Source organism: Ziziphus jujuba, chromosome 3 (genome assembly GCF_031755915.1).
Source record: "Ziziphus jujuba cultivar Dongzao chromosome 3, ASM3175591v1".
NCBI classification, from domain to species: Eukaryota; Viridiplantae; Streptophyta; class Magnoliopsida; order Rosales; family Rhamnaceae; genus Ziziphus; species Ziziphus jujuba.
In genome coordinates this window covers 20,278,159-20,291,838 of record NC_083381.1, presented here as the reverse complement: position 1 = coordinate 20,291,838, position 13,680 = coordinate 20,278,159, and the positions used below count along the sequence as shown (strand labels likewise).

At 32.0% G+C, this 13,680-nt stretch overlaps 2 protein-coding genes across 3 annotated transcripts; both read left to right on the top strand.

Moving 5' to 3' along the window:
• Positions 1 to 2,416: 2,416 nt before the first annotated feature.
• Positions 2,417 to 4,289, top strand: LOC107422719 (uncharacterized). Of its 2 annotated transcripts, XM_048476757.2 has the most exons (3): positions 2,419 to 3,040; positions 3,595 to 3,675; positions 3,845 to 4,289. In XM_048476757.2, the coding sequence occupies exons 1-3, from the start codon at positions 2,582 to 2,584 to the stop codon at positions 4,124 to 4,126; spliced, it is 822 nt and encodes a 273-aa protein (XP_048332714.2). In that variant the 5' UTR covers positions 2,419 to 2,581; the 3' UTR covers positions 4,127 to 4,289. The 2 variants fall into 2 exon arrangements, with proteins under 2 accessions (XP_060671522.1, XP_048332714.2); XM_060815539.1 differs by lacking the exon at positions 3,595 to 3,675 and having other exon boundaries at positions 2,417 to 3,040.
• A 4,245-nt stretch (positions 4,290 to 8,534) lies between these two features.
• On the top strand, positions 8,535 to 10,914 carry LOC125423156 (uncharacterized). The gene is made up of 3 exons (XM_048476759.2): positions 8,535 to 9,431; positions 9,909 to 10,019; positions 10,372 to 10,914. Exons 1-3 carry the CDS (start codon positions 9,171 to 9,173, stop codon positions 10,669 to 10,671), a joined length of 672 nt encoding a protein of 223 aa, XP_048332716.2. The 5' UTR covers positions 8,535 to 9,170; the 3' UTR covers positions 10,672 to 10,914.
• The last annotated feature ends 2,766 nt before the right edge of the window (positions 10,915 to 13,680 follow it).

Genomic DNA, 13,680 nt, shown 5'->3' with positions numbered 1-13,680 from the left:
CCCTTGAACAGTTTGGACCTTGACTTGTTTTGCTCATAACTTTCAAACCGTAGCTCCATTTTCGATCTGCTACTAGTCTATGAACTCGTGACAACGTGTACTTTGTAACGGTACCTCGGTCAATGTGAAATTCCATCAGGAGCAAAAAGTCAACATTTGACCCCCTCTCGGTCAACGACGGTCAAACCCGGTCAACCTTGTTCAAATTTGAGAAATTCCGATGTACTTCGAGATGGGGTGTTAATTACTGATCTTCGTTGGACTCAACTCAACCGGAGGTGGCCGGAAAGTGGATGGAAGATTTCAGCCAAACTTCCTTCTCTTCTATCTCACAAACGGCTCAGAATTTGGGAAAATGGAGGTTATTTTTGGATTCAGGGGGTTGAAATCTAGGGAGAAGGATCGGTCTCATGGACAAGAACTGTCGGAAAATGGTCAACTGGAGAACTTCCAGCCGGCGGCTTTGGGGCACTGATCCCGGCACGTCCGCCGGCCATTTGGCCAGAAACTTTGCCACCGAAGTTGCCCAACCATGGGCTGTCACGCTAGCTGGCGGGTGCCTCATTTCGATGGCCGGAGAAAATAGAAATGGGAAGGCCTGAAAGGGAGAAGGAGAGAGAGGGAAGAGAGAGAGAGAAGGAGAGGGAAGGGAAGATGAATAGTATTCCCTTTTCCCCCTTTTTCTTCACGTGCCCAAAGAAAAGAAAAAGAAAGAAAAAATAAAGGAAAAAGAAAAAGAAAAAGAAAAAAGAAAAGGAAAAGAAATTAATAAAATAATATAAAATAAAATAATGATGTACTAGAAAACTTTGCAATCCATAACCTTTCACAGAAATGTCCAAATCAGGCGTGCTGCTAGTCTATGGACTCGTATCAATGAGTACTTCACAACCGTACATGAGTCAAAGCTCATTTCTACAACAATAAAAAGTCAACTCCAACACCCTCGGACATTTGGACCTCAAGTTGTTTTGCTCATAGCTTTCAAACCGTAACTCCATTTTCAAAGTGCTACTAGTCTATGAGCTCGGGTCGATGCGTACTTCGTGACAATGCCTCGATCAACCTAGAATTCTTGCCGAGTCAAAAAGTCAAAGTTTGAACCTTCTTGGTCAACGATGGTCAAACCCGATCAACTTTGATTAACTTGAGAAATTTCCAGCATATTTCGGGGTGGGGTGTTACATAAAAAACTTGCTATCATAGAAATTTCTAATTAACAAGTTGGTTAGTAACTAGTCTCTCTTTGTACAGGAAAGGGCTAAGCTACTCTGTCTTCTAATAAAAATCATAAAATTTTAATTTCTCCACCTCCACTATCAAAAAAAAAAAAAAAAAAAAAAGCAAGCTAGTTCCTTCCACCATATAGTCTCCATTAATTGAAGTTGGTATTTAACTAATTATAATGTTCAACACTTAATTATAAAAATCCTCTATTGGTCTCCGTCAAGGTTCAAAATATTGATATTGATCAAAATCAAGATTCAAAATATAAACATTGATCAAAATATCAAAAGTTCCATAACATGAAAATATTAGAAATTATCGAATATCCAATAAAAAAAATCATAAAAACATGATGGAAACTTATAAAAATATATATATATATATATATGTTTATACATTCGATTTCCTTCAACGTAGAGCAGCTTCAGCAGGTAATTAAACCAAAAAAACTGAGGTTATACAACCTATAGATTATTAATTTCTTTCATGAAATTATATTTATGTTTGTTCTTTCTATCCAGAAACAAACTTTAAGTACATTCTGAAAAATCTTTGTTGAGAAGGAAAAGTTAATTTGAAATTCTGTGAGAGAGTGCTTTAATTTTGTAAGCTATTTAGATGTATCGGAAAATTAAGCTGGTTAATTACTTGTATTGAGAAGATGGGATTAAGCATACAGCTTCACTAGTGTAGCGGTTGGGGATATTCAAGGACCTTAATCGCCGAGCCTTGTAACTAAGTGGGGCATTAAATTTTTTGGTTGGTTCAAGCTCAATCTGCTGTGGTTGGTAGTTTGCCTTAGACCGATGGGTCCCATCCATCGGCCATGGATGAAAAGTCAAAACAAATTCTCAAATTGTATAATTAATATTTTCCAAACAAAGTATTCAAACTCCACTTCGACTTATAGGGTCCATCAATTATTAGGAGAATCTTTTTTATTACAGATGTATATAGTTAGGGGTATTATTTTTTAATTTAATTATTGACATATAAGATGGTTTTTTCTTATATAAGATTTTAGTATTTGAACAAGCCAACATCTACACGGAGACACCTTTTAAGACCTTGACTCAAACGAAATTTCCATGTTAGGACACTCATCAACTAGCTTCTGCCATAATGGCGTAATGAAAAATTGACAACGTTTTTGTAATTTATTATTATCGAGTATTATAAAATCACCAACCAAAACTGCAAAGCTTATACATATGCTCGAATCAATATCTCATTGATTAATAGAATCATAATTGAACGTTCTCAATCAATTTGTTCGTGTACTATTTTTCTGTGTTTCTTTTTTCCTTTTTTCTTTGTTTAAAATTAAAAAAACCGACAAAAGCAGAACTGGAATATGGAATTCTTCCACAAGGCCAAGGTGGTTCGATTGTACAGACCCCGGCATGGAAAATACCTAATTGCCCAAGAGGATCAAGAGTCCGTCAAGCAGGACCGAAATGGATCGTCCAGGCAAGCCCGATGGACCGTCGAATTTGTACCCGGCTCCGACTCCATTATCCGCCTTAGGAGCTGCTATGACAAGTACCTCACCGCCTCAAACCAACCATTTCTGATTGGATTGACCGGTCGGCAAGTCCTCCAGACGCTGCCTGCACGTCTCGACTCTCCGGTGGAGTGGGAGCCAATCAAATGCGGCAACCACATGAGACTCAGGAGCCGCTTTGGTCACAGCTTCCTCAGGGCCAATGGATCGCTGCCACCTTGGAGGAACACTGTCACCCATTTCACGGCTGACGGAAGTATCCCAAACTCCGACTTGGATTGGGATGCTGAAATTCTTGAGATACATAAGGTCAGTGTAAAAGATTAGTAAAAGTAAATAAATAAATAAATGATTTCAATGATAACATTATTGGCGTCAATTACTAGACCTTATATAATTTAATTGGTTATCCAAAAGATTCACCTTCTATTATTCAAATCAATAGCATTGCTTCAATAACTATAATATTTTTAATTTAATATGACTGGCTTCCTTTTTTTTTTTTTTTTTCTTTTTTCTGTTTGTGTTAAGTAACCGGAGAACTTGTACTTAATTTGAAGATTAACAGTAACACCATTTATAATTAACGTCGCAAAAAAGAAATTATTAAAGTAGCATGCATATGTATATACATATATTTTTTGAAAGTGTATTTGGTTAATTGAAGTAAACATGTTTTATGATTTTTACCAAAAGTTGATAACTTATAGGGATTACAGTCTTAACAAAGTTTTAATATTTGTGCAATTTTTGAAACTTAATAAAACAGTAATGCATTTAAATTATAAAAATCCATCCTTCAAATGTTTTGTTGAAAATGTTTATGTGTATATATTTTATATATGTGTAATTACTAAATGTAGGATACAACGTCATCTCACATACAACCTCCTCCTCCTCACGTACATGTCAATGGCAATGCTTCGGCTCCAGCTTCTGAACAAGTGAGTTGAATTAGAGACGCTAAAGCAGAATCGACAACATCAATAAGACCACTGATTCATGCACATATAAATTATATTCATGATTTAGGTTTTAATTATTTTGGAGTGTATATATCAAGACAATTTGCTGAAAATTAATGTTAAATGTATTGTGTGTTATTATAAGCAGGGTAGCATTAGTTACTTGCAATATGCGATGGCAGGACTTAGCGCAGGAAATCTAGGAGTTGGTTTAGTAAATCTTATGCCGGACGGTGCGGATGCGAACGGACATCTGACAGGAGTTGCGGACACGACTGGAGTTTCAGATGCGACTGGAGTTGCCGACGCAGCCGGAGTTATGGATCCAACCGGAGTTGCTGATGTTACAACCGCAGCTGCAGGAGGTATCGACGCGGGAGGTCTAGCAGGAGATATCGTGAACATGGCAAGTAATTGTCCCGTGATGTGAAAAAACCAGCTGCTTCATCATATTTAGTAGTATAGTGAAATAAATTAGCAGTTATTCAGCAAATTTATGTTCTTTTAAAGCTTTAATTTGTTTTTGTGTACTCTTTAAGCAATAGAATATCAATGAATAACAACGTTAGTGATACTAAATAAATATATCAAAATGTGTGCTAAATGTATTGTGTTGATTTTTTTTTTTTTTTTTTTTGTGGTTAACATATAAATATAATCTAGTTATTAAATACAAAACAATCAAATATTAGCACATAATATTTTGATACACATCTAATATATTTGGTGCTTTTAATATCATTCATATCATTTATTCAGCAAATTTGCCTTATATTTGGAATTCTATATGGTTCTTGTTATCTTCTAGTCAGAATATTCAAATAAATTAATAAGGATGTTGTATTATGATAATAAATATACATATAGATGGAGTGTTTTTAATTGAGAAATTAGGCTTTCAGTTTCAGTTTGCTTCAGTGTTCAATTTACTGGTTTAGAGGCAAAAAGAGAAGCAAATAGGGAATCCTGCATGCAGCTGCAAGGGAGAAAGAAACAATGCAGTTGATTGCACTTTGAAATCGGATGAAGTTTGTATATTAATTTGGTGATTATAATTCGTTTAGAAAGAATTTTAAATACTGATTTTGTGTGGATTGATCTTCAAGTTATTATGTCTAAATAACAATATTAGATTTATTAAAAGGTTCACTAAATTTATTTACCAAATGACATAGCAGATGATATAGAAATATTTAATTGGTTTATTTTTTTAATTTACTTATTCATTTAAAAGTTTCTATTTCTATATTTAAATTGTAAAAATATATCTACTAATAATATTTTAACACGTATTATTTGATAAATAAATTTGGTGAATACTTTAATACCTATAGCATTATTGCATCTAAATGCGTTATAAGATGAACTACCATGGCTTTGCAAAAGTATGAGGTGAATCTTTAATGCAAAATTTGATGATAAGGCAACTTTTACTATCTCATCGAAATAAATTTTGTTTTTTCGGTTAATTACACTTTAGTCTTATATAATTAGACCAGATTGCACATTAATAACTCTCAAATTTAAAATGTTTCATATTGTACTCTTATTTGTAATTTGTTTGACATTAATTTAATTTTCAAATCAATTAATAAAAAAGTTCAAAATTGAAAAAAATTGACAAATTTTTTGAATTTACAAACAAGATAACAAAAAACTTAATTAATTGATTAATGAGGTAAAATCAATTTAACTTTTTTAAAATTTAAACTTTTTGTTAGTTAATTTGAGAATTAGACTAATGTGAAAATAAATTACAAATTAATGACCGGATGTGAAACATTTTAAATTCAAAGGTTTAATATGAAATTTTGACAAAGTAAATAAACTAAAATGCAATTAACTAATGTTCTTTTGATGAGATAATTTTCTAAATGTGACTGGGTGTCTCAAGCTCAGCCGTCTTATCTCACTTGAGGAGTTTTATGTTGGAAACTGCCTATCTTCTGAGGCGATTAATTTGGGCACATTGCAAGCAGCTCAAAAAGTGGAATCTATCCTTCCTTGCTTTATTGTCATCTATATTTGCAAAACTTAGTCTTTTCAGTACATAATTATGTAGTCAGAATTCCTTGTTATGGTATTTATGTGTTGCCTATCATTCATGGACTCAATTTCATTTTTAATGACTTATCAATAAATAAATAAAATACAGAGAAATTAAAATCAATATGGATGACATATGCCTGGCTGCAACTGCATGCGCCACGTTGGGTAAACAACTTGCTATCATAGAAATTTCTAATTAACAAGTTGGTTAGTAACTAGTCTCTCTTTGTACGGGAAAGGGCTAAGCTACTCTGTCTTCTAATAAAAATCGTAAAATTTTAATTTCTCCACCTCCACTATCAAAAAAAAAAAAAAAAAAAAAGAGCAAGCTAGTTCCTTTCACCATATAGTCTCCATTAATTGAAGCTGGCATTTAACTAATTATAATGTTCAACACTTAATTATAAAAATCCCAGTCCACCCGCATGAGATATTGTCCGCTTTGGGTCCAGTCCGCACGGTTTTAAAAGGCCTCTCCAGGGAAAGGTATCCACACCCTCTTATAAGGCATGCTTTGTAGCCCAGTCCACCCGCATGAGATATTGTCCGCTTTGGGTCCAGTCCGCACGGTTTTAAAAGGCCCCTCCAGGGAAAGGTATCCACACCCTCTTATAAGGCATGCTTCGTTTCCCTTTCCAACCGATGTGGAATCTCACAATCCACCCCCTTTAGGGCCCAGCGTCCTCGTTGGCACACCGATCCGTGTCCGGCTCTAATACCATCCCCTTTGGAGCCCAGCGTCCTCGTTGGCACACTGATCCGTGTCTGGCTCTGATACCATCTGTAACAGTCTAGTGTCTGGCTCTGATACCATCTGTAACAGTCTAGTCCACCCGCATGAGATATTGTCCGCTTTGGGCCCAGCCCGCACAGTTTTAAAAGGCCTCTCAAGGGAAAGGTATCCACACCCTCTTAGAAGGCATGCTTTGTTTCCCTTTCCAACCTATGTGGGATCTCACAATTGGTCTCCTTCAAGGTTTAAAATATTGATATTGATCAAAATCAAGGTTCAAATGTAAACATTGATCAAAATATCGGAATTTCCAAAACATGAAAATATTAGAAATTATCCAATATCCAATAAAAAAAATCATAAAAACATGATGAAAACTTATAATATATATATATATATATATATGTTTATATATTCGATTTCCTTCAACTTAGAGCAGCTTCAGCAGGTAATTAAACCAAAAAAACTGAGGTTATACAACCTATAGATCCTTAATTTCTTTCATGAAAATTATATCTATGTTTGTTCTTTCTATCCAAAAAGAAACTTTAAGTACATTCTGAAAAATCTTTGTTGAGAAGGAAAAGTTAATTTGAAATTCTGTGAGAGAATGCTTTAATTTTGTAAGCTATTTAGATGTATCGGAAAATTAAGCTGGTTAATTACTTGTATTGAGAAGATGGGATAAAGCATACAGCTTCACTAGTGTAGCGGTTGGGGATATTCAAGGACCTTAATCGCCGAGCCTTGCAACTAAGTGGGGCATTAACTTTTTTGGTTGGATCAAGCTCAACCTGCTGTGGTTGGTAGTTTGCCTTAGACCGATGTGTCCCATCCATCGGCCATGGATGAAAAGTCAAAACAAATTCTCAAAATGTATAATTAATATTTACCGAACAAAGTATTCAAACTCCACTTCGACTTATAGGGTCCATCAATTTATGAGGAGAATCTTTTTTATGACACATGTATATAGTTAGGGGTATTATTTTTTCATTTAATTATTGACATATAAGATGTTTCATTTTCTTATATAAGATTTTAGTATTTGAACAAGCCAACATCTACACAACTAATATTCTAGACATTAGTTGAGCAAAGTCCGTTGGCAAAGCCCACAGATACGTTTCTGTACGGAGACACCTTTTAAGACCTTGACTCAAATGAAATTTCCATGTTAGTACACTCATCAACTAGCTTCTACCATAATGGCGTAATTAACAATTGACAACATGTTTGTAATTTCTTATTATCGAGTATTATAAAATCACCAACCAAAACTGCAAAGCTTGTACGTATGCTCTAATCAATATCTCATTGATTAATAGAATCATAATTGAAGTGTTGGAGAAGCATTTTGAGCCGTTGCCGGTGAGAGCAGTCATGTGGTGTCGGCTTTTCCTTCCACTTATTTTTCTCTTCTCCTTCCAGTTTCTTCTTCTCTTTTGTGGTGTGAGATAATTGTTTGGGATCAAAGAGTATTTGATTAAATAGTGCGTTTACAATTTTGGGTTTCATAATTAATTTTCTCTCAAAGTAATTACAAAAAATGGAAGAAAAAATTTGAAAATTGTATTGTATTAGTCAAGTGAGTAGCACCTAATAATTTTTTGACATAATCTGTAAAAATTTAACGGATTTGATAATAGAAGATAGCATTTGTCAAAACTTTTTTCACAATCCGGAAATAAAAATAATGTAAAAATAGAGTATACTAAAATGTATTTTGACATAAAAATAACAAAAATTAACTCTCTCTAGGCTTATTTCTTGACGTTGTGTACCAAGTCCTCGCTCTTTCTAAAGTCTACCAGGCAACTTCAACTTGTGGCAAGGTTTGCAATAGTCATTGAATTTAACCAACATTAAGGTTTCTCCATCTCCAATATCCAAACAAATTATATGAAAAAACAAAAGACAAAAGTCAAAAGTCAAAGACAAACAAAAACAAAAGAAGACAAAAAAAAAAAAAAAAGAAGAAGAAGAAGAAGAAGAAGAAGAAGAAGAAAGAGGCTAGTTTCTTCCACTATATAGTTTCCATTAATTGATGGTGATATTTAACTAAGTTTAGTATCTAACACATAATTATAAAATTCCTCTACTAGTCCTAGCTGATACAGAAAGCCATAATAATTGACATATTCCTGGCTAAGCACATTCTACGCAATTTCTCATTGACCTATATTTTGTCTTCGTAAACACCACTTGGGGAATAACATAATGTTATTTATTCTTGTCCACCATATACAAACGTTTTCTTTCCTTTTTTTCCTAAAATATATTTTATTTGTTTATTTTATTCGAAGGACCAGCAACTACACTTATATAATTAATTTCTAGCCACAATTACAGCGAGAAATCAATCTCTGCTTCCAAATTATTACAAATTAAAGCAATTAGAAGGTCCCTCTCAAAAATCCTATATAACCAGGTTTCTGCACAGATTGAGAGAAATATTCATATAGAATATATGGAAGATATTCGCTTGGCTGCTAAAGCTTACTACAACAATTGCTCCGAGGAGGTTCGGAAGCTAGCGAGGACTTCCTTCCAGGCCATAGACACAAACGGCGATGGTCGAGTCAGCCCTGTAAAGTTACCCATTTTCTTGGGGAGAACGGAAACAGTGACGGTAGCCAGGATGCCGATTTCTACAAGTGGGTGAAGGATTCAGAATTCTTCACCCAACTAGATGCCGACGGTGATGGTAGCCTTGACTTCTCGGAATTCATCACCTTCTTCTTTACTCACAACCCGCCAAGTATGGTGCGGCAGTCGTAGATCCAACCTGCTTGGAATGTATTTTACATGTGTAGACTGCTACAGTGGAGGCGGGGAAACAACTTTTGATGTATGTATTCGCTGCTATAGTGAACATAGGTTTTGCCACCACCATAGCCGCTTCTTGGATAGCTTTGTTTTGCTCCGCACCATGGTTTCAAATTCCGATGGGGTACGTATATAGTTAAATATGTAGGAGATGAAAGTATATAAGTCCAAAGTTGTGTTTGGGATAGTTTTTGCTTTTAGTTCTGAGTGCTTTTATAAGAAATTATTTATTATTATTATTATTATTTTCAAATTTTATTTAGAAATTACTATGGAAACACTTTTAGAAACAAATTTTGAACCTTAAAAGGCTTTTGAGAAGCTGCAACCAAGATTTTAGTAACAAAAAAAAAACAAAAATTACTTATCATCGTTAATAACTATTTTTAATAAAATTTGTACATTATATTTAACCATTTAAATAGTTATTTAAAAATAATTTACTTTTTTAATTAAAATTTTAAAATAAAAAATTAATATATAATAAAATATTATAATTAATAATTATCATCATATTAATAGTTGTTACCATGGATAGCAAATAAGCGGAACTCTAAATAACAATATCCGATATTTACTTTTCTGTTTGGGTGTGGGTTAGGCGGACGCCAACCAAGCACCAGGTAAGCACATGAATGGACAGAATGGACAGAAAGCGAATGGACAGAACAATATTGAATATTCTACTCCTGCTCCCGGTGGACCCGGACAAGTAAGCGACATGATATTTTTTAATAAAAACAAATAAATAAAGAATAAATCCCACATAGATATGTGTGTGTATATAAATATATATATATATATATATATCATGGTTGGGAAATATAGAATTTTAAGTGTTAGCTAGGATTTGATGTCTTCCTATTTTTTTATAAGCTGCTTCACATCGTCGTTCGAATAAAATTATATATATATATATATATATATACAATAATAATCACATTAGAATATCGAAAAATAATACAAATAAGTTGGAATAAAATATGAATTAATAATTTAATTTAATTTAACTAATTGAAACTAATATCAATAAAAACTATGTACATATATTTTATTGTTAGCAGGATTTGGCATCTTACAGGGCACAGCTGGGAGAAGCAGTTCAGAGGATGAATGAAATAGCTAACCATCTGGAGTCAGAGAGAGACACAACTAACGCAGCGGTAGACAGTGCAAGTGGTTTTGCAGATCCTACCGGAGCTACCACGGTGGTGGACAGTACAAGTTGTTCTGCAGACCCTACCGGAATTTCAGACACGGTGGAATCAGTTGCAGAAACAGTGGAATTAGTTGCAGAAGCAGTGGATATTGTAAGCCTAATGGTGGATGTTGCCAGCTCAGCCGCTATGTGCCACATCATGTAGAACAGCTTCATGATCACATTCAACTAGCAAGAATTTTTTTTTTTCTTGATAATCATAATAATAATAATAATTTCTTAGTTTCTTTTTCATTTGATGATTTACCAGTTTTGGATTAGAAAAATAAAATTTAATGATAGTAAATCATATATTGATCAGCAATTTTACTATTTTTTTTTTTAAAACTTTTGTTGTAATAATTTCTATTTTTTTTAAAAGAGGTATATTTCAAATTCACGATATCCGATGAAAAGGACTTTGCCAGTAAACCAATCTTCCTTACAAATTTTTTAGTTTACGAGTTGATTATCTTTTAGCTAAAACATTCAAATAAATTCATTAACATCAGCCATGTACTTTTTTAAATTTATTCTAATTGATTATTTAGGTTTTTATTTCTAATTTTGATTTCAATGTTCAATTTACTGGTTTAGGGGCAAATAGAGAATCCTACCCAAGAAAGCTGACCAGATGATTTTTGCTTTATTTTTTATTTTTTATTTTTTTGTGCTAGCTAGGTAGATTCCTTCAATTAGAGACGTATATATAAACTACAATTACAATCATAGTTTTGCATTTCTAAAGTAGGATCCATAAAACCAAGCTATCTTAATTTTTGTTGCATCAAACCCTCGCTTTTAAAATTTATTTTCGTGGGTCAAACTCGAACTCACACTATCAATTCAATATGTCTTTTTCCATAAGTAATTCCAAACAATTAAAACACTCCTTTCGGCTCTGTTCTATCTTTTATAATTATACCAAGTCCTTGAATTTACCAAATATATTTTACGTAAATATTCATATTAAATTTCTCTAGCTACCTTTAAGACAAAGCTAGAGATATCCAATCCCAGTACTTTCGAGCTTAAAATTAGAGCTAATTATAAAAAGAGACAAAAATAACAGAAATTTTCTTTATCCACCGTCAGCTGAAAATAAATATGTATCAGTGTATCACCAAATATTGGGAACAAGCCAGTGCATGATATAAATAAAAAAAATAATAGTAATAAAAAAAAAAAGGTATTGGGAACAAACCAGGGTGAACTTTGGGCGATCTTCCATTTTCTATACATATATATATATATATATATATAATCCATAATCATTGGATGATCTCATATTTTTCTTCATTATTAAGTTTATTGTTTTTTTTTTTTTTGGTTAAAGTATGTAGACTCCCGGGGAGTAGGCCCATTAAGACCTTGAGGCCCGTGAGCTATGTCCTTTGTCAACATCAGATGGGGCTTTATATTGAGGAATTGTTGGGCTAAATTTTAGCCCAACGTTATTTCTAAGATCTTTGTAAACAGAGCCTTTGTACTGTCCTCGGGTTTAACTGCTCCATTTTTATTTTTTATTTACTTATTTCTTTATTTATGTATTTAATTTATTGTGAGTGAACAAGTTTCTCACGAATTGTATAAACATAATTCATCGAATTATCTGTAAAAGAAAATTTTACTTACTGATTTGGCAGAGTAATGTATGATATATTTATATAATCTATATATACATAAGTGAATTTTTAAATTAATTAATTTATTAATTAAATATTACTACATTATTTAGTAAATAATTTAGTCACTCAAATATAATTGTTATACAAATTATTTTCTTGTTAGTGCTATGGATAAAAGCATATCAATTGAATTAATATTACTTGATTACAGAGAACAAAATATTTAAAAAAATATTTTTCAATTAACATATATCAATATATTATTAATTGATAAATTCAAATAATTTAAATATGATAAGTGAAATTTTAAATATATAAACAAATAATAAAACAAGCCAATTTTTGTAACATTATTTACCATATTATTCGGTATATATTTTAGTAACTTTTGTTTATTTATTTAATAGTAGTTCTATAAACCCTAAAATGTTTAGCAAAAATATTTAATATATCTCCATAAATTATTGATTGACATATCTATATAACATGATAAATAAACTTTTAAATGAATACTTAAATAAAAATATAAAATTAAAAATATTATCATATTATTTACCATATTAACTATTTAGTAAATTTTTTTTAAATTCTAATGCTAAAAATGATATTGGGTTTTGGAATTCAAATTTAAAGTAATTGCCTCATAAAATAATGGACTTACTATCAGGATGTCCATACTGAGACAGTAAATAAAGACTCGTGATTAGTTTTTTTTTCTTTTTTTCTTTTTTTCTTTTTTTGGTTATAAAAAAGTAACCATTAATTGTTATTAATTAAGAACATAATTAAAATTATATTTTTTCCTTTATGCTTTTTTTTTTGTTTTTTTGTTTTTTTTTGGTGGGAAGAACTCTATGCAAAATTTAATTTCATATATATCCCTACTCCTTACTAGAAGTTAAATGTAAAGTTTTAATTGGTCGTCTACCAGGTGACATAAAATTTATGCCATATATTATTGACTTATTTAATTTACGCTGCCAACAGCACCATATGAAGCCCAGCTCCTGTAATGGTTATGATCATGTGATCATGTGTAATGAAATGGTTATGATGAATCTTCCGCGCACCATAAACCGGTAAGTAACTTAATTCCTTATGCTTATAAAATCCATCCATATATATTATATATTCAAATCACTGTGAATTGGATGTTAACCCAAAAAAAATAAAAAATAAAAAATAAAAAAAAAAAGAAAAAGAAAAAGAAAAAGCATTGTGGATTAGACAAACATTTAGCCAACTCTCTTTAACTCTATGGAATTCTTTTTGGTGAATAACTCTATAGAACTCTATAAAACAATACTCCTGCATTTTTATTTCATTTTTAGAAAAAGAATTTACTACAAAAATGTCCCTTAATTTGTCTAAAACTTTTTTTCGCATCTATCTTCATTATTTTTCTTTTTTTGAAATTTAAATGTAAGTTTGGCAACATTAACAATTAATGAAATTTTTAACCTTCTTTCTCTCAATGGAATCTTTGATTTCCATTCTTCTTTAGAATAGGGATAGAATTTCATTTCATTTTGAGAAGCAATTATTAT